Source organism: Pinus tabuliformis, chromosome 1_2 (assembly GCF_031772625.1).
Source record: "Pinus tabuliformis cultivar Carrire ecotype Pingquan chromosome 1_2, CPIR1, whole genome shotgun sequence".
Lineage (NCBI taxonomy): Eukaryota > Viridiplantae > Streptophyta > Pinopsida > Pinales > Pinaceae > Pinus > Pinus tabuliformis.
In genome coordinates, this window is record NC_142298.1 from 1237723599 (window position 1) to 1237745196 (window position 21598).

At 40.8% G+C, this 21598-nt stretch overlaps 1 protein-coding gene across 1 annotated transcript in view; it reads right to left on the bottom strand.

Moving 5' to 3' along the window:
- Positions 1-21598, bottom strand: part of LOC149210713 (uncharacterized) — a 294028-nt gene that overhangs the window by 206520 nt on the left and 65910 nt on the right. Inside the window, 1 exon segment of the mRNA XM_089396762.1 lies at positions 16972-17094. Within this exon segment, the coding sequence (XP_089252888.1) occupies positions 16972-17094 (123 nt within the window).

The following is a 21598-nucleotide window of genomic DNA, read 5'->3' on the forward strand; positions in this document are numbered from 1 at the left end:
AATAGCCAGATGCATTCAAGAAGAAACAAGGATGGAAGAGCAAGAAACGCCCATACTTAAAGGTCATCCCTCTGCCTTTTCTTCTCATACTAAAAGAAGAAACAATTTTGGGGTTAAATGCAAAGGAAAAGTTGGACCAAAGGGTGGAAGAAAAGGACGATGTTACAATTGCAATAAAATGGGTCACTATTCAAGGGAGTGCCTTGATAAAAGGACTCACATTAGGACGATGATCAAAATCCCTCTCAAGGCAATCAAAGGAATGGCAAGTCAAATGGCAGAGGTAAAAGAAATGTCGGAAATCAAGGAAGAGGACAACCATTCAAGAAGGCAAGAAATTCCAGGTATGAATCTAACATTGTTAACAATAAGCAAGATGAATATCATCTACCAGCAGCTCTATCTACCACTGCTCCCCCGGACTCGCTGGGAAATTGGATTATTGATCGTGGTGCCTCACGGCACTTCACTGGTTACAAAGAAGCTCTCTATAATCTGATAGAGAAGGAAACCAACTTGGAAATTGTTCTTGGAGATAATTCAAAATATCCCATGAAAGGCGTAGGAAATGTCACTCTTCAATTGAATCAGGGTAATACCATCCACTTACAAGATGTATTATATGTACCTGATCTCAAAATGAACCAGGTGTCCATTTTGGCAATGGAAGACAAACGCTACAAGGTGGCCTACAGCAATGGCAAGGTACGTGTATGGAAAAAGAACTTTAAATATGCTTTTACTCTTGGGTTTCGAGTTGATTCATTATATCATGTCGGAGGAAGTCCGTTGGGTGTCATGTCTTGTGAGACGTCTCTTCAGTCTGAACTATGGCATCGGAGGTTTGCTCAACTTCATTATAAAGTTCTACCTGATGTAAGAAAAATGGTGACCGGGATGCCCGAGTTCAGATTAGAGCAGGAAGGTGTATGTCCAGGATGTGCCGAAGGAAAGCTCAAAAGGGGACCATTCCCCTCAAGCCAAAGCAAGACCTCCAATTTATTGCAGTTGGTTCACTCAGACATATCCGGTATGATGCCTGTGAACTCTATGGGAGGATATTTATATTACTTCACCTTTACAGATGATTATTCTCGCAAGACTTGGATATAATTCTTGAAAAAGAAGGATGAAGTGTTCTCCTGGTTTCGGCACTTCAAAGCCTTGATTGAGAATCAAACCAAAAAGAAGATCAAGACCTTAAGGACTGATAATGGGACTGAATATAAATCCAATGAGTTTCATTACTTTTGCAAAGAGGCTGGTATTAAGAGGGAGACTACTAAACCATATACTCCTGAGCAGAATGGTGTGGCGGAAAGGAAGAATCGTAAAATTGTGGAAGTTTTCCGTGCTATGCTCCATGATCAAAGACATTCGAAGTTACTATGGGCCGAAGCTACAAATACCGTCGCATATGTACAAAATCAATGCCCTCATCAAGCATTCGGTTATAAGACTCCCGAAGAAATGTTCACCGGTAAGAAACCTGACGTATCTCATTTTAGAATTTTTGAAAGCCCTGTATATTTTCATGTGCCTAAAGAGAAAAGGAATAAATTGGGTGCATCTGGAAAGAAAGGAATCTTCATGGGCTATAACGAAAATACTAAGGGCTATAGAATCTATGTAGTTGGTCAAAGGAAAGTCGAGATCAGTCATGATGTCACCTTTGACAAAGATATGGCTCTTTGCAAAGTAGACAATCTTCCTACTTTAAGGGGATCTAAAGAATCTGCCACCAGGGAACCGAAGGAAAAGGAAGATGAGACGATGCTCAATGTGGAAGAACCTATGGATCCTATGGATACTCCTCCGCAAGAGCCTTCCTCTTCTAGGAAGAGGCCTTCATGGCTTAGGGGGACACTTGATGAAGCTGAAGGACACATTGCACCCAAAGGAACCTTCCGTGAAAGTAAGAAGCTGAACAGGTATCAGGGATACCTGACCATCATGAGCACGATCATCCAAAATGAGCCTTCGTCATTCACACATGTTGTCACACATCAAGTATGGAAGGATGCTATGACTGAGGAATATGAAACCATTATGAAAAATGATGTTTGGGATGTGGTCCCCAGACCCCAAGACAAAGCAGTTGTCACTTCAAAATGGCTTTGCAAGATAAAGCATGCAGTTGATGGAAGTGCAAAAAAGTATACGGCTCGTTTTGTCGCTCGTGGCTTCTCCCAGAAGGAAGGTATAGACTATGATAATATATTTGCACCTGTTGCCCAATATACCACCATCCGCTCGATCATAGCCCTTGCTACTTCGCAAGGATGGAACCTACATTAGAGGGATGTCAAGACTGCGTTCTTACATGGTTCGATCAAAGAGGAAGTCTATGTGGAGCAACCCGAAGGATTTGAGATATATGATCGAGAATCTCATGTATGCAAGTTGAAGAAGGCTCTCTATGGGCTAAAGCAAGCACCCCAAGCATGGTATGAGAGGATCGATAGCTACTTGATGAAGTTGGGATTCACTAGGAGTGAACCCGACCCTAACCTTTACTTTAAGGTTATAGATGACAAGCCTCTCACACTGGTGTTATATGTTGACGACCTCTTTCTAATAGGTGCAGACCCTCTCATTCACGAATGTAAGAGGGAGTTGGCTTCTGAGTTCAAGATGAAAGACTAGGACTTATGCACTATTTCCTAGGACGGGAAGTCTAGCAAAAACCAGGGGAGATTTTCTTATCTCAAGGAAAATATGTGATGAAGATATTGGAGAGATTTGGCATGGTGGACTGCAAGCTCGTAACTCCCCCAATGAAGCTTGACTTCAAGAAGTTAGGCAGTAGTGCTGCCGGACCTGTTTTACGAAATGCTACTAAGTATCGTCAACTCGTCGGAGCATTAATGTTCTTAGTGAACTCCCGTCCGAATATATGCTTTGCAGTCAACATATGGTTGAGCCTCACCACTCACATTAGATTGGTGCCAAGAATCTATTGAGATATCTTCGTGGCACAATCACTCATGGGTTGAGATACACTGTCAGAAATGTGAAACTACTTGGGTATACTGATGCTGATTGGGCAGGCAGTGTGGTGGACCGAAAGAGCACTTTCGGGTGCTGTTTCTCTTTGGGATCTGCCTCGATATCCTGGATGAGCAGGAAGCAGAAGTCGGTGGCTTTGAGCACCGTCGAGGCAGAATACATTGCTGCTAGCATGGCCTCCTGTGACTCCTGTGAGGCAGTCTGGTTGCGAAAGCTCTTCAGTGAGCTGTTTGGATTTACATTGGATACCACCGTGATCCTATGTGACAACCAGAGCGGGATCCATTTATCAGAGAATCTCGTATTTCATGATCGCTCTAAGCATATCGATATCAGGTACCACTATATTCGAGATATGGTGCAGCGCGGAGCAATAAGGCTCCAACATATCGGTACAGATGAACATGTCGCTGACATTTTGACAAAGCCCCTAGGAAAGTTCAAATTCCTGACTTTCCGAGAACGACTTGGTGTCAATCAAAGACCCTCTTATGAGGGTCGAGTATGATGTATTGAGCTCTGGGAGCTCCAGGGGGTGCGAGGTACTTCTCGGAGCGACATGTGACCACAGGGCAACTCACCATCCCCTGGTAAAGGTTCAACCTTCCCATGTGACACCCTGTGGCGACTGTGGAACAGGATGATTAGTTCTCCTGTGGGCCAAGATGATTCGTTCTCCGTTGCGACTATGGAGCAGGATGATTAGCTCTCCCGTAAGCCAGGATGATTAGTTCTTCGTGGCATCCACTGGACAGGATGATTCATTCTCCCGTGGACAGGATGATTAGTTCTCCTATCGAGGCATCCTACCCATGCAGTCTAAGACTCATGGGAAGTACCTCTCATCTTATCAATGAGTAAGGAAATGACGATATGGACCATAGTAGTACTATAGATGGACGCATCGTTGTATCTACCGTACTCCCTATGTTAGGATGACCTCCATTGATCTGGGATCAATGATACTGATTTGGGATCAGTGAGAGTGTTTCACAATCTGACACTGACTTCGGATCAATGGAGGATGGTATGATACATCGTCGATCATTTCTTCTTCTTCATAGTTCGAGCAGAGCAGAGCAAAGCAGAGCAGAGTGGGGTCAAGTCGTACAGGACAGTGCATTTAATGGATGGATAGCAGCAACGGTCCTACAGACTGCAGATGAAGTTCTCCCTAGTTGAGAGGGAGTGTAAAATTGGCAACTAGGGCCAAACTCCATGTGGATCACCTTATTTATGGCTTCTGATATTTTTCCTAGATTCCTCTCATCGAAAGGTGTAGGATTGATCTAAAGATCATCCGATTTTGTTAAGTATTTATGAAGATATGAATTTATTTTGATTATGGACAAATTGTCAAGGTCAGCCAGCAAACTTATGTAAGCTCAGAAGCCCAACAGTCATGTCTATTCACCCTCAACGTTTGCATATAAATACAAGGAGCCTTCTCCTCATTTGGACAATTCATTCACTCATCTTCTCTCTCTCTCCTATGCATAAAAGGAGCCTCTCTCTCTCACGTGTGTGGCTGAAAGGAAGACATCCTAGGGCAAGGAAGACGCAAAAAGAAGGACGCTAGGGCAGCAGGTTATCTCTTTTACCAGCGTTGACCACCCAGAAGTGCGGAATGGGTGTGGTTGCCTCTCCTAGGCAGGCCGCAATATTTGGCACGAAAACCAAGGTGATCTGACCTCTAGTTTGACCAATGTTGACTGCCCTAGTTTAAGGCTGCAAGTTAACTTCAGAAATCTGCAAATTGACTGTACTTTTGGGGTTGTGCAAGGGTTGTTTCTTCAGGTTGTTCGAGGACAAGTTGACCAGAAATTGACCAAGCATTTTAGAAGTCAATTTCAACTAGTTTGACCAAGTTTGATTTTGTTGATCTAGGGTTTGCTACTGCTAATATAAAATTACAAAATTCAGATTTTGTACTATTTCTCTCTGCTGAACTATTGAAGATAAAAGAAGATTTTATCAAAGGGTTTACCCGCATTGGGGTTTGTCCCTGGCTAGCCGCCACATCTTGTGTCTCTTGTCTTGGCTTGTTTTCTATTGATCATTTAATGTTCTATCTGCACTTTACTTAATGTATATGTGATTGCTAATTTGTGGGTAATAAGAAGAAAAATAAGTAAACTGCTCTAAGCATAGAACATACCATAATTTAACATGTTATCACAGGACTGAGTTGTGCACACTTCAATATTCTTCGGGACATAAGTTTGTTGTTTATGTTCTGAGTGATACAGATTCATAGATTGATTGAATGTATGTTCTTGTGATTCGGATGTAGATAAATAGTTTTTTTGGTTTCCCTTATTATCTGTGTGGCAAGATTCTAATTAACTTTAGGTTCCAATGTCCTCGAGTTGGTTACAAAATCTTCACTTGGAATTTCCTTCATCTCAACATCTAAGTGTGTTTTTTGTTTAACTGATGTGTCTTCTTCTTGAGTTGTGATATTCACTGGATTGATATTCATTCCATTTTCTTCAACCTAGACAGAAACAATTGGAGACTTTGATGTTACTTCTTGAAGTTGTTCTAACTTGTCATTTAGTGACTTCTTGTCACATTTAAGCTTATTTGTTTGTGTAAGGAGGTTTTGGTTATGATGTTGAAATTTGGTACCGGAGGACAGGTGGTTCCCTTAGGCTTTGATCTTTGGCCTAGGGAAAAGTGTCCAAAAGAATTTAATTTTTCTCCTAAAGTGACTTTATAATTTTATAAAGTTAAATCTAATTTAAAAGTGACTTTAAGTGATAAAGTTATTAAGTCTAATTTTAAAGTGACTTTTATAAAGTCAATGAAAAATTAGAAAGGAAAAGTGACTTTGGAAATAAATGACTAAGTGGGTATTTATTAAAGTGGGGTGAATTAAAAAATAGAAAGTGAGATTTAAATGAGCATTTAATCTCAACCATTGATCTAAATCTATTTCAGCCATTGGATTTAGAGATCACCCAAAAGTCACTTGGAGTTATATTAAAGGAGGAAAAGGAGGAAAAGGTCATTCATTCTTTCATGAGCAGATTGGGAGAAGGAGAGCAAGAGAGCAAGAGAGATTTCTGAGCAGGAAGGAGAAGGAGACAGCAGCTTGGCACACATTCCAAGGCAGCAGTTGAGCAGATTTGTACAGCTGATTCAGCACATAGTGAAAGGCAGATTTTTGCACAAAAATCGAGGAGCAGTTTGCTGATTTTTCTGCACACAAAACGGAGGCCGTACAGCATTTATTGTTGTCCTGTTTGCTGTAATTTCCAGATTGCTGTGAGGCACGGGAAAGGAGATAAGTTGTAAATTTGCTTGCTGATTTTTTGCTGAATAATTCTCACTGTAAAAAGGCAATTTTCAGAAATAAAGAAGAGCTCTCAAACTGGTTTTCCCCAAGAGTTGTAGGGGGTTTTTCCAGGGTCAAGTTGACCAAAAATATCAGTGTTTTAATGTGTTTTAATGGCTGTTTTTAATTGCTGATTTTTATTTCTGCAATTTCCAGCATTCTGAAAAATTTCCAGAATTTGTGTTTTCAGCCATATTTATTTTTTTTCAGTCTGTTAAATGTATGGTTATGGGAATGGGCATTTAACTACATGGGAGAAATAAGGAGAAACTGAAAACCGGGGTGGGAAAACAGAAATTTCTACATATGATTCTTAGGCGTAAAACCTATTCGCTTGTTGTATTGTCAATTTTATTCTTAGTAGCCTCATCATCTTTTAAACTTTTGATTTGTTCTAATAATGTTTGATTAAGGTTCTTTAAACGAAAATTTTCTTCTTCTTGTTCCAACAAGTGCATCTTGAGTTCCTTCTTTATGGCCTTAGCTTTCTTGACTTGTTCCAGTAGTTTTTCATTGCGGTCTCTAAGACGCGAAATTTCTGTCTTTACTGGAAATGACTTCTTCAAGCTCTTTCTACTTCTTTGGTATAGTTTTTTTATTATCTTCAAACATTAATTCTGAAATATCCTTAAAGTCTTCTGATGAAGGCTTTATTAGCTTTGACTTCATTGTCACATCCTAGAAGGTGGTCATCTTCCTCTTGTAAGGAAACATCAAAATCTTTTTTTCTAAGTTTAACATGAACGTACCCAATTCTTTAAACCAAGGTTGACCCAAAATGACGTCAATTCTTTTAACATGGTTTTTGCCAAAAATATATGCTCTTTCTCCTATGTTTAACTCTAGAATTAATAATTGATTAGCCAGATCAACATTGATGTAATTTTCCTCGTTACGTGTGTTGATAGTGATATTAATCTCCTTCCCTTGGGTATTCCCTTTTAATGTAATTAATTTACAATCTGCAATTGGAATACTTTTATTGGAAAAAAAAAAATCCTTTCCCTTTGAATTAGACTCCATTTGCCTTTTTTGAGATGAAATTAGGGTTTTTGAAGATAACCCTTCTTAATCTCTATAATAAAATATTGTTATTTTCTTCTTTTATGACCTTCAAAACATTGTACGTGTATATAGACTTCTATGAAACTTTATATAATATATATCCCCTTTATATAATATTTGTCTTTTTCTTCTTTTTTAAATACCCTTTATTAACTTTTTCTTATATATATATATATATATATATATATATATATATCCTCTCTTTTCTTCACCTCCCTTCTTTTTTTTAACTTTATATGACTTTTTAGATATACATTTTTATTGTTCCTCTTCTTCATTTCTTTCTTTTTATTTTGTTGAACTTTGGATAATAAGAGACTTTTTTTAAATTAAAATCTCCTTTTTATAAAATATATATATCACCCTTTTAATATAATGTGAAACTTTATGATTCTAATAATATAATGCTTTTATAATTAAAACCTTATTGATATACTATATTGTTTTTCTCACTTTATTGATTACAAACTTAACTTGTTATTGTCAGAAATATTAATCTTAGTGACTGTAGTGAAAAGTCGTGTTCTTTGATATGATGTTCAAGTGTTAATATTTTTCAAGATGTTTAACAAAAAATAGCAGGGGCGAATGCGCACTTCACTTTGTTTTGAGATTATAGAGTCGAAGAGGTGGTTCATAAACACTATTATTTCCAATGTTATGTAGTAGTGATTTTTCTTAAAAGTGGTTGTTGGTCTGCAGTTGTGATGGCATGAGGGTAAGGTGAATCACATAGCCGGACGAAGGAGGACGAAGTGCCGGGAAACAAAGTGCCGAAAGAAGTGACGGGGTATATGGTGCAGAAAGGAGTGAAGACTTAACTTGTGCTTGGAGGATCTCTTTGTCAGGGGTCTCGGGTTTGGCATTGATCAATAGAAGCTTCAATAAGAGAAATTCACTAAAGGATATTCCTTCAAGAGAAGAGAGGTTTTGGCCCTGGCAGAGAGCCAACATCTTGTTTTTATGTTTTGGTAGCAGTTTCATGAAGTACACACATATGCACTAATAAGAAGAAGAATAAGCTAACAAAAAAGTAAAGGGCAAGGTTAGCACATGGTATCGGAGCGAAGGTTAACACATCAAGGAAAGGGCAACTCAAGAACACTCATCAAGGAGAAGCACCTACAAAGTTGAAGCATCAAGCCTAGAAGTCTCAATCACTTCAAGGACAAGAAGGGTCTACAATCCATCAATCATCAAGGAGGTCTACATAGCAAGAAGAAGAGCCTTGCATAAAGGCACCTACAAGAAGAGCAAATTGACGCAGGACCTACATAAAGCTCCAAGTCATCAAACAAATCTCATCATCAAGCAAGTCCACTTGAAGAAGGCAACTTGAAGTACATCAAGCCATCAAGTCTTCAAGGAGGAAGCAAATCCATCACATCTCAAAATCTATCAAGTACATGTCCCCTTTTGAATAAATTGGTAGGTTTGCAAGGAAAGCAATAAATTAGTAGGTACCAATAACTTTCTTGCATGGAAGAAGAGGATTGATCTACTTCTCAAGGAGAATGAACTCCTTGAACATGTCAAAGGGAATATCATTGCCCCTTCTAAGGAACAAACTCAAGCCTTAGCCAACTAAAATAAGGATGAGACAAGAGCTCAGAGGATTCTGATAGAATCAATCAAAGACTCTCTCCTTCCTTTTGTCTCCAAGTTTGAGACATCAAAAGAAATTTATGATAAGCTAGTAGAGTTATTTTCGGTATCCACAACCGGAGAAGTAATATCTCTGAGGAATGAATTATAAAAGATGAAGTTAACAAAGGAAGGAATAACTCCCTACTTCATGAAAATCTCTAAAATGAGAGATCAACTTCAAGAGCTTGGGGAAGTCATGTCTGACAGAGAGATGACAATTGTAGTACTCAATGCTCTACCTGAGGAGTGGGGAAACTTCACATCAAGCATATATGCCAAAAAGGAAGCAACCACTCTCAGTGAAATGTGGTCTCTATGCAGGACAGAAGAAACCAAACTTAAGGCAAAAGAAGATGTGGAATCAAAGGAGCAAGCATTTTCTACCATGGCCAAAAGAAAGCGTAATTTCGGCAAGTTTGGTCCATGAAGAACAAGCAACAAAGATATGTCCAAAATCCAATGTTTTGGATGCCAAGAATATGGACACTACAGAAGGAATTGTCCTAAGCTTATAAAGGACAACAAGAACAAAAGAAAGCAGGAAGAAGCTCACATAACTCAAGAAGTGAAAAAAGAAGGAGAGAAGCAAAAGAAGGAAGATCCTCCTGATCTCTACTATGACTAGGTCAAACTCTTTACTTCTAGACTACTTTCAAATTTTTGAGTAGTATAGGAGCATAAAGGAATAGAATAAAATTGCATGACTAGAAACATCCTCTAGAATCAAGAAGCATGATGTATATAGAGTTCTAGATACTCATGAAGATGTAGCATTTATAATAAGAATAAAAATGAATAGGTAGAAATATCTTCTAGAATATAGGAGCATGGCAGATATAGCTCAAGATATTCATATAGAAGAGGCATACCTAGTATAGGACCTCATCCACGATGAAAGGAAAATTGATCATGAATCTTAGAAGAGCTCCATCATCAAAAGGAAAAGAAACATTTGCAAGGCAAGGATCTTTAAGATCTTGTGATGGAATCTTCAAAAGAAGGTTCATAAACCCAAGTAGATGTCTCATTGGGAATCTCATTCATGGGATTCAAGAAAAGGATGATATGCAGGCAAACTAGGATGAAGCAAGAAGGGCCACACCAAGGACAATCAAATGAAGCAAAGACGATCAAAGGCGAATCAAGATGAGGTATGTATGCATCAAAGCTTAGTCATGTCATCATTTGGATATTATTGAGTCATGGGATAGTTCTATAACATGATCAAGCATGAAAGAATCTCTTTCACCAAGAACATGCTCGAGGGAATGTACCACAATGCAATGAAGGTCAACAAAAGAATATGCTCGCATAAGGAGTATAAGATTGCTGATTAAGAAGCAAGAAGAAATGTTGACAAGTCCAAGAAGCAAGCAATGAAGGAATGCTCTCGCAAGAAGCATTAGATAGTTGACCTATCTATCTGATAAGAAGCAAATGAAGAAAGAGATCAAGCATGTGGAAGAACACCATGATCACCGAGGATCACTATCTGACAAAATACTTTGAAGATATCTCCCAAAAGAACGCAAGACAACTCTGATAAAGGAAGAAAGGACCCTTGACACCTATGAAGGCCTTGGAGATATAAAGGGTGCAGATAACTTATTCTACTCTACAGAGATGTCCTGATGAAGAAGCCATCCACCAAAGAAAAAGCAATGTTGAAGCAATATCAGGATGAAGTCATGATGGGCTACTAGGTCAAAGCATGTAAACAATCAAGTACAATGAAGCATTCATGAGAAGAATATTTTGAAGCACGGGCAAGATGACAAAGGAGTAGCCAAGATGACAAGAAAACCTGATGAATGACAAGAAAGCCACTTTCCACGAAGGAAGCATGACATGAAAAACCAGGGATGAAAGTGATCGATGGATGGTGCCCTACCTAGAAGAAGTCTGAACAAAGACTTCATGACATCAAAGAAAGGAAGAAGATCAAGCAGCTAAAGGACACCCGAAGAAGAAGTTGTTGATGAATGAAAGAGTCCCTAGTTAAGAGGGAGCTCTAACAGGTCCATGATCAAGAGGGAGATTTGGATCACCCCTGATTACAAAGGAGTGACAATTGTGTTTTCCATTTCATGGGTCATGCACTAGACCATGACTAACAGCCGTAAGTCTAGATGAAGGCCATGAATGGAAATGTAGACACAAGATAGACACAAAATCCTTGTCTTCACTTGGGAAGAGAGAATGGGAATATTAGGTAATCATCTGGCATCTGATACTCTTTGAGGATGTGTAGGGCATCCAAGACAAGAGTAGGCAAGAGAATCGATATTTTTTTAGGATTAGGAACCCAAGATAAGAATAGTCCTAAAAGGTCATACTCGAAGAACACCCGGGTCAATATGTACCTTGAGAGACAATGATGAAGGTGTCTATAAATCATTGGTCTCGACAGCATTGTAGCTCATGGTCTCGTAAAGAGATGGAGTTGTTAAGTCAAGGACTTGCACTATGACAATGCTGATCGATATGATGCTAGAACAGATGGATTGTTAATCCAGTTTCTCTTATGTGAATTCTTCAAGATTGATAATAACCAAACACCTTGGAAGATTATATGAATACCTCCCTAGTTAAGAGGGAGTGTTGAAGGAAATGTAACTAGGTTCGGTCTTCATAAATGTACTTTTGATATTTGTATTTATTCAAGAAAAGAAATATTACTTTTATAATATAAGTCAATGAGTTTCTTGCTCATTGAAATAGGTCTAGCACTATTTAAAGTGCTATATGTGAGTCAAATAGTCAAAAGAATAAGTTGAAGACCTTAAGGGCATGGTATACCTTACATGCATATGTATTATGGTCAAGAGAATATCTCCAAGCAAAGTCACAAGCATCCTCCAAGCTACGACATCCCAAGAACAAGAAATCCGAAGCATAAGAACAGTCCTCAAGTCAGCCTACAAACAAGTTATCTAGTCAGCCTAAAAGAAGGAGAAAACACCTATATATAAGGGTCATACTCCACTCCAATATAACGCATTCATAGCTCTAAAATTAACGCAGAAAACGAGGAACAAGCCTCTTCCTACAATCACAGCAGCATTATCATTACAGTGACATAATATCATTGGTTGGGAAATCTAAGCAGGCCTATAAGGCCCCTCACTCAAGCATTTAAGGAGCTCTCACAAGCGAAGAAGAAAGAGGTCTACACCATAGAGAAACAGTCACAAGTGTGGAGGTATAGAGGTTGTCCAACAAAGATATATACGAGTGATTGACCTCCTCCAATGGCAATTCAAATCACAACATCAAGACTTGATATCTTTTGCGATGGAGACAAGAAAGAAGGATGAGTATCTTTGTATTGAAGGATGGATCTATCTATATATTGAAGGTCAAATCTATGAGGTTGACATTATGTTGAAGAATCGAACTCCTGAAGATCTATCCTCATGATTATCATTTTGTTGAAGGGTCAAGTTTCCAAACAGCAACAAAGCTGCAAAACTGAAATATTATGATGAGAAGAGAGACCGAAGTTCTGCCGTAAGAGAGCAGACCATACAAAATTTTATTAAGCGCATCTATGACTTGACTAGGAGGATAGACCAAGTTTGACCTAGTATTTGACTTAGATATATCTCTGTTGAAGTAATGAATTTATTCGAAGGAAATGGTTGTTGGGTTTCTCCCCCCCCATGTGGATTTTCCAAGAGTAAACTATTATGTGCTTGTGTGGTTGTCTCTTTATGATCCTATTGGCATATTATTTATTGTTGAAGTTCCCTATGTAACTATTTTATCATGCACAATAAATGCAAGAAAAGATCAATCTAATAAAGAATCATAAGAAACAATTATCAGATTAGAGGACTCTTCAGAAATCAACACAATCCTCATTGCAGTCTTGGACTAGCTCCCTCAAGGCAGATGAAACACTTGCCCCCTCCAGAAGTTGACCTCATAATCAATTCCCTCCATGAATAACATGGACAAAAGGTTCTTCTTTTGGCCAAGTACAGAGTACCCTCCTAACTCAGGCTAGAACTAAATTGTCTATTGTCCCCTCACTGCATACTTGCCATCATCGCCAAGCTCAATATGGATCCATGAGTCATCCTTTGCAAAACTACTAAATATATCTCTAGCCTTTGCCATGTGGTGGGAGGTGCCACTATCCAAGTACCAGGTGCTTCTAGCAATAATGTTGGTAGAAAGGCAAGACAAGTAAAAAGTCACTCTCGATATTGGAAGCAAGCTCGCTCAACTGTGTCTCTATTGTCACTGCAAATATTTGCGACTTCCCCTTACCCTTATTCTTTTGTGGATATTAAGAAGTAAAATGGCCATTCTTATGGCAAATATAGCATCTGATCGTTTTGCTCATATCTCTCTTCTACCTAGACTATTGACCCTTTCCATCAGTGTCACCCTTCTTGATGGAAACTCTCCCTTTAGTCTTCTTCGTCTTGCTGACTAGGGAGAAGTTTTCATTTGTTGCTCCTTCTCCCGACTTGCTAGTCCTGGACTCTTTACGAGTCTCCTCTTGGATGCAATCATCCCAAAGTCTCTCCCACTTGGGAAGATGTTCTCGGGCATAGATGCCCATGATGAATGGTTCCCAAGCCTTGGTGAACCAATTTGAAGCAACATTCCTATGTTGCAGGGGAGCACTCTCTGAGCTTAATTTTGAGAATACTTTCATACTCATGTTATCGCTTTGAAAAAGCAATACCGAGGCATCAAACATCTCCTTTAGATCTCAATTTTTCTGCAAACGAGGAATCAAATGATCCTTAATAGCTGCAAGGATCACCTTTTGTGCCTTTATGTCCTTATCCCACACTTCCTACACTGCAAGGTATATTGTTGCTACTCTTTGTATGCTCCTTGAGGTCTACATTAGAGTTGGAGGGGGGTTGTACATGACTTCCCAGAAGTCTTGCTCCTTCAAGATCACTAATATTATTGCCTTCCATGCAAGAAATCTGAAACACCATCAAATCAATCTTCAACTTTCACAGTAGTTACTGGCAAGGCTATCCTGAGCTCTGTCTCTCAAGCTTGCTGAAGAGACCTGGAAAACAATAGATTTGTTTTTCTCTAAGAGAAAAAGCTCTTATACCATGTTAGATTATCCTCAAATCAACTATCTAAACAAACAAATCAAATCTAGTTTCTTGCTAACTGTTAAAATTGGCAACTAGGGCCAAACTCCATGTGGGTCATCTTATTTATGGTAGCTGATATTTTTCTTGGATTCCTCTCATCGAGAAGTGTAGGATTGATCTGAAGATCATCCGATTCCGATAATTATTCATGGAGATATGAATTTATTTGTGTTATGTGACAATTCGTCAAGGTCGGCCAGCAACCAAATAACCCACGTGTGCTCAACATTTTAGTATAAAAGGAAGTGACTTGATAGTCATTTAGCACACACTTCAGTCTTGATTTCTCTCTCCACTTGTTTTGGGTTTTAGTGGAAGAAAAGTCTAAGAAGAGGAAGTCCTAAATGTAGGTCTAGAAGGAGACCCTATTCGCAGTAAAAGAAGGATGCCCTAGCCATAGGTCTTGTGCATGTTTGGTTGCAGTTCAAAGGGAGATCTAGCACGGTGAAGGAGGCCTAACAGTTGTCCCTAAACGCAATCTTATCATACCCTAGATGCCCTAATCTATACACTGTTTGAGACAACCCTTAGACGTTGGAAAAGAGATACCCTAACTGCAGTAAAGAGGCTCCCTGACTTGATGTCTAAAGGATGCCCTAACCAACAAAGAAGGTAGGGACAACGTGGGTGTCTTATGGTTGTCAGAGCCTCTTGGTGACTGCGTGGAGGGTTGTTCTATGCTACATCCAAGCCGAGTTTGAAGAAGGGAGCACGCAGGTCTGTGAGGGCAGAAAGAGGTAAGGTATGACTGTTTTGGAGGGCTGTTAGGGTGCTGCAGAGATCTGAGGTAGGCTGCCGGGCTAGCCACTCCAACACAAGGTTGCGTGTAGGCTTGAGAGACTTCCATATGCTCAGAACAACAGCATATGGAGGCAGCACTTTATACCTTGATTAGGCCGCAGTTATTTGGAGGCTGTTTGTGTGGGTTGACAAGGATTGTTTCAACGTGATCATGCCCTAACCAGGAACAGCAGTATTGCAGCAACGTGTTGGGTCAAAGCTTTGATGCAGTCAGCCCTAATCCTATACAGACTTGGAGCAGCATACCAGGATGTATAGTGCACATAGGAGCAGCTATGAGTACATGTTGTACAGTGCAGCATAGTGCACATAGGAGCAGCAATGCATAGCATGATGTACAGTGCAGCATATGATGGTGCAGCATGGTGTAGATCAGTGTTGCTGGACATTGGAGCAGCAATGGGACAGCATGTTAATGATGGACCTATAGCAGCAACGAGAATGTATACAGCAGCAGGATGATGAGGTATTGCAGCATGCATTTGGGTGCAGCATAGTGCAGCAGTACAGTGATGGGTACAGTGATGATTAGTGAAGCATGATGAGATGCAACATAGTGATAATGGGTGCAACATGGTGCAGCACAGTGAGGTGCAGCATGATGATGAGATGCAGCGCAATGATAGGTGCAGCATGGTGATGAAGTCACCTTGGAGAATCAGTGGAAGTAGCATGTCTTCATCTGAGTTCAGCTACCTCATGTATCATCTTCTTAGAGATGATCTATGCTCTTATTTAGATAAGTCAAAGTGTTGATTTCTGTTCTATATGTACTATCTCTCTCTATCTCTCTGCTGAACTATTAAAAAACATATATGGAGAATTGATCAAGGGTTTCCCCACATTGGGGTTTGTCCCTAGCTAGCGCCACATTTTGTGTCCTCTTGTTTTGGCTTGTCTTCTGCGATTTATGTTTATGTTCTATCTACAATTTACAATTATGCTGATGTGATTGCTAACCTAGAAAATATATTGATCTAACTGTGAAAATTGAAATAAATTGCTCTAAACATAGAACATACCTAAAATTAACATTAACTCTTACAGGAAGCAAATATGAGAAAAGCAATTAAGCACAGTGCACAATTATTTCTGCTCTTCTAGATCAGTTCTTCATTCAAAATATCTTCAGAACTTACGAGAGCTCCTTCCTTTACAGTGAAAATGACTCTAAGAAATTAACAAACGAATAGAAAATCTGGAAAAATTTCAGTTTGCACAAAAACCAAAGCTGATCTAGACCAAACGTGCAGCCTGCTCTGCAATCTGTATGGCTGTACCAAATCCATACAACCTACTATGTTATTTGTATGGTTGTACAGAATCTGTACAGCCAATTGTACTGCATGCTTTGCTGAGTTGTACAGTTGTTCTTCTCCTTGTTGTCAACTGGTCAACTTCTCCTTGCTGAACTACTATTAAAACTCCTCGCCAATGGCGGAAAATCAGATCTCTGATTTTCTCCTTTACTCACATGACTAGTCAAATAAATGTTCTTTGTGTGTCTTTGTCATTTTTTCTCTTTCTTTTACAACTTTGACATGAGCCAAAAACCTAATTTTCAATAGTTCAGATCTAACTGTGAGACCAATGGCTTTCATTTAATTAAATCATTAAGTGACCCACTTTAGTCACTTTATTAATTAAAAGTCACTTTAATAAAAAAAACATTCACTTTATTAATTAATTAATAAAGTGAACTTCTGGGAAAAGCATAGGAGACATTTAATGATGATTTTGGTGAGCAGACACCCTTATGGAAATACCAGTCCGAGCTACAAAAACTAACAGCAATGACCTTTGACTTAATTTTCTGCAAGGCGCAATTGATAACAAAAACAACCTCAAAATTATTTTACACCATTGCAATAAAAATGCCATTTCACTAAATGAAATTTAAAGAAAGAGACAGATACCAATTGTACTAAAACACACTGCAAATGTACATCATCTTAAAAATGAATAGAGCAATACCCGCCATTGTAGAAGGTTTTCTTGGAAAAATGATGTTCCTTGAGTTGGCTCAAATTTCACAGGTGCTAGACTTCGGAATACATCAATATCAACCTCTTCAAGCCGCTGAGAGAAATTCTTGAACTGTCCCAGAATACAACAAAAAAAAAATAATGTCAGAACCCATGTAGAAGTATTTCAATGACCTCAACTCTAAAAACAGTAAGCTTGCATGGAAATAGAATTTGTGACAGTTTGCAATGACAAAATCTGACCTAAACCAACTTTGATTTACTTATCCATGTCATATTTGTGAAAAACCAATGTGTATATCTCTTTCTAAATTTATCTTGAGAACCCATGTGGATCAACATAAATAATGTCATCTTCAAGTAAGAAAATTTTGAATTGGATTGAACAACAACTGGAGCTCTTGATGGCACCGGAGATCAACTTCAAGAGCTTGGGGAGAGGGACTTGAGCGATGGAGCTAGGGTTCCTGATCTGGTTTTCACCGTGGCGTACTGGTCTAGCAGACCTTGCTCAGCGCCTGCCCCCGTAACTGCTTTATTAACCTTCGCTGCCGTCGACTGACCGCCTACCTGCCCCTTTCCCAGCTGTTCCCTTCCCATGTCTTTCTCTAACCATAGCAGTTTCCGGTAGCGCATTGACCTGGACGGTTTTACCCTTCGCCGTTCAACCTTCCACCGTTCATACTTTGGTTTCTGCACGCAGCTGTCAGCTAAAGGTTGTGACAGTTATGGAGGATAACCTAGACTATTCAGCTGACCCGTCAAAAGGAGAGCCCATTTGGATGAGGCCAGGACCACCCTCGAAGGTTTTTTCTCATTTGAAAACGAGCTCACCAAGGAAATTGGTGCACTTCCTCCCATTTCTAGCCCTCGGTTCAAGTCTGTCTCATTACCCGAAGACACCCCTGTCGACCCGGAGCTTGTCTCGTAGCCTATTCCTTTCGGCACCTTGGCATTTGTTGTGCCTCAGGCTGCCCTTGTTGGTCTAACCCTAGGTGCAGCCACTGCATCGTGCCCCTCCTCGTCTGGCTCCGACAAACCCTTGCCTGATCCCCCCTCGACCTCAGCCTCTTTGGCATCCACCTGTTCCACTTTTCTTACCCCGACAGCCCCCTTGCAAGGCAATTTCACTGGCATCGGCTCCATTCCAGGGTTTTTTGCATCCAATCCGTCTAACCCTACTAGGGTTTCATCTTCTCCGACTCAACAGGCTTCGGCCCTACCTGCTGCAGCGACCTCCAGGTTAAAAGAGGCGACTAAGAAGAAGCGGAGCTTCAAGCTCAAGAACTGGGAGGTCTTCTTGAAATTCTCTGAGGATACCCCATTACTGGAGTCAATGGAGTCGTTGGAGTGTGTCCTGGTGGGTCAGGTCAGAGGCAGACAATACAGTGTGGAACGCCTGCAAAAATGGACCATGGAGGTTTGGGGACACCATCTCAGCGAACCCCCCAGAGTACAGACTTTTGTAAAAGGTTGGTTTGCGATGCGCTTCAGTTGCTTGGCACACACCAATTGGGTCCTTTCGACAATCTGGCACATCGACCAAGCCCCTTGCACTGCTTCAGAGGTGGACTCTGTTATTCGATCCTGAACTAGAACGAGTGGACGTCGGACCTATCTGGGTTCGCCTCCCAGGGCTCCCATTTCACTTCTGGACGGAGGACATCTTCAGGAGGATAGCGAACGCGCTTGGAAATTATCTCACATATGATGCCTCTTTCCTAACTTCAGGGCGTATGGCATATGCTCAGATCCTTGTCCATATGGACCTTTCAGATGGTGTTCTGGAGCATATTAATATTCAGTGGAGGAGTATTACTAGACGACAGATCCTGGACTACGAGTTCAGATGCCGGAGGTGTCACAGAGTCAGGCATGTGTTCAAAGATTGCCCCCTTAATGGTGGTTCTTCCAGGGAAGATCAGAGGCAGGAGCAATTAAACAGAGAAGGTTTTGACCAAGTGGAACAGCCACAGCCCTCTGAGGAATTGCCTCGGCACATCGTTTCGCCTGTCAGAAGGTCTAAAACTCACTCAGCCCCTCCGGCTACGACTGCTCCTCCTGCAAAGTCCTCTCAGAAGAAGCATGGAAGGCCGTCATCAGATCCTGTTCAGTGTGCCTCTGGTGATTCCTTCAACTCAAGTATGAGCACCCCTCTTACATCTTCCTCTCACTGCTGCACTTTTGTTAGTAATTTTTTGTCTTCTGGTTTCTCAATAAATTTGGGTCATGGGCCGGTTTCATCCTCTCCCCCTGCCCAGGTCTCTTGTGACATCTCCCCCTCTCTCCCTATCATCACTCTCACCCCCCCACTCTACCATCCTCTCCCCCTTGCCCTCCCTCTTCTTCCGCCATCATCCCTGTTTCGACGGGGTATTTGACCCGTTCGAAGGCCAAGAGACAAGTGGTGGATTACATTGGCCTGGATATTATCTCCCGCCCCCCCCCTTCGCAGAAGCTCCACCGAGGCCGCCCCTCTTCTTTCTCCAAAGCACAATCTCAAGCGGGCGATGAAATTGCTGTTGGTAAACAGTCCACTATCCCTGGGGTCCTTAGAGCTAGAGACACCCCCTCGGAGCCCCCTCCATGAAGATTCTCTCATACAACTATCGTGGGCTCGCTAGGCCTGAGAAAAAACTGGCACTCCATCGGTTAGTTCAATCCGACCGTCTTGATATCATTTTCCTGCAAGAGACTCTTGGCCCCGCCGCTAACATTTCTAGACTCCTGGAGAACATGCTCCCGGGGTGGAAGTTCATTGGTCTTGATGCACAACGGAGATCTGGAGGTATATCCTTCGGATTTAATGCTCGGTCAATTAAATTGATCAATTGTTGGGGTGGGGCTGGACATATTGGAGCAGACATCTTTTCAGCAGACCTTGGCATGAATTTTAGAATTTTTAATATCTACGGGCCATGCCACAACCAACCGGAATTTTGGGATAACCTTCTTGGGTAAGATTCTTTCTCAACTGACCACCTGATTCTGGGTGGTGATCTTAATTTTTATATTGGACACTCGGAGTCCTGAGGCCACCGTGCCCACAGAGATATACTCTCGGATTATTTTTCTTTCACCATGGATTCTCACCAACTAATTGACATTCCCTCGACCAAGATCCAAGCTACCTGGAGAAATAATCGGACTGGGGAGGACAGCCTTGCTCGTAGATTGGATCGTTTCCTTGTCAAAGAAAGCTTACTTGACTTGGGGCTCAGTCTTAGATCTCTAATCACCTTCCCATCTATATGGAAATCGATGGAGGAAGAGCAAAGCCCAATGGACCTTTGAAGTTTTGTTCAACTTGGCTCAAAGAAGCTTCCTACATCAGCATGGTCCCAAACTTCTGGAAAGCCAATCCTCACAGCCTTGCTCGTAGATTGGATCGTTTCCTTGTCAAAGAAAGCTTACTTGACTTGGGGCTCAGTCGTAGATCTCTGATCACCTTCGCATCTATATGGAAATCGATGGAGGAAGAGCAAAGCCCAATGGACCTTTCAAGTTCTGTTTAGCTTGGCTCAAAGAAGCTTCCTACATCAGCATGGTCTCAAACTTCTGGAAAGCCAATCCTCCGGGTGTCGAGGGCAATTATACTAAGGGATTCATGCGCAACCTTTCATCACTGAAGCGATTGTCCAAGCAATGGGCACACCATAAGAGAAGACAGGAAGACCTATCTCTGAGACAGATCAAAAATGATTTGTTGCTTTTCGAAAATTATCAGGGGGGTATTTTCACCTCTGCTAAACATAAGGACAGGATAACATCCCTATATTCCACAAAAGATAACATTCTTAAAGCCCGTGAGGAAGTCTGGCGACTAAGGAGCAGGGCGATATGGTTGCAAGAAGAGGATGCTAACACTAAATTCTACCATAAGTTTGCAAATGGCAGAAATAATACTATTTGGCAACGCCCGAATGAAGATGGATCTACTGCAAATACTTTTCCACAGTTAGCCTCTCTTGCATCTTCTCACTTCAAGAGAGCTTTCAAGGCCCCTCGTGATGCAAATCTTGCTAATATTATTAGGGTGGCCCAGAACTTCCCACGGTTCATGGAACAAGATGAGGAAGAGGATCTATCCAAGGAGGTCACCTTAGATGAACTGGAGGCCACATTGAAGTAGTTCAAGAAGGACAAAAGCCCTGGCCCAAATGGCTGGACTATTGAGTTCTTCTTGGCCTTCTTTGATGTCCTGGGTAGAGATCTGCTGCATGTTATTGAGGACTCCAAAATCAATGGTAGAATTGAGCCTTCCATCACCTCGACCTTTATTGCCCTTATCCCTAAGGCCGACAACCCCTACTCTTTTGATAAGTATCGCCCTATCTATCTCTGCAACTACCTATACAATATTATTGCCAAAATCATTGCTAACCGGTTGAGATCCGTTCTTTCCAAGCACATCTCTCCAAAGCAATTTGCCTTCCTACAAGATCGACAAATTCATGAAGCTGTTGGTACTGCCCAGGAAGTACTGCACTCGCTCCATACCAGGAAAGGGAAAGACATGATTCTTAAAGTGGATTTATCTAAAGCTTTTGACCGAGTAAATTGGCCATATATCAGAATGCTTCTAACTCATCCGGGTTCCCCTATAATTTCATTAA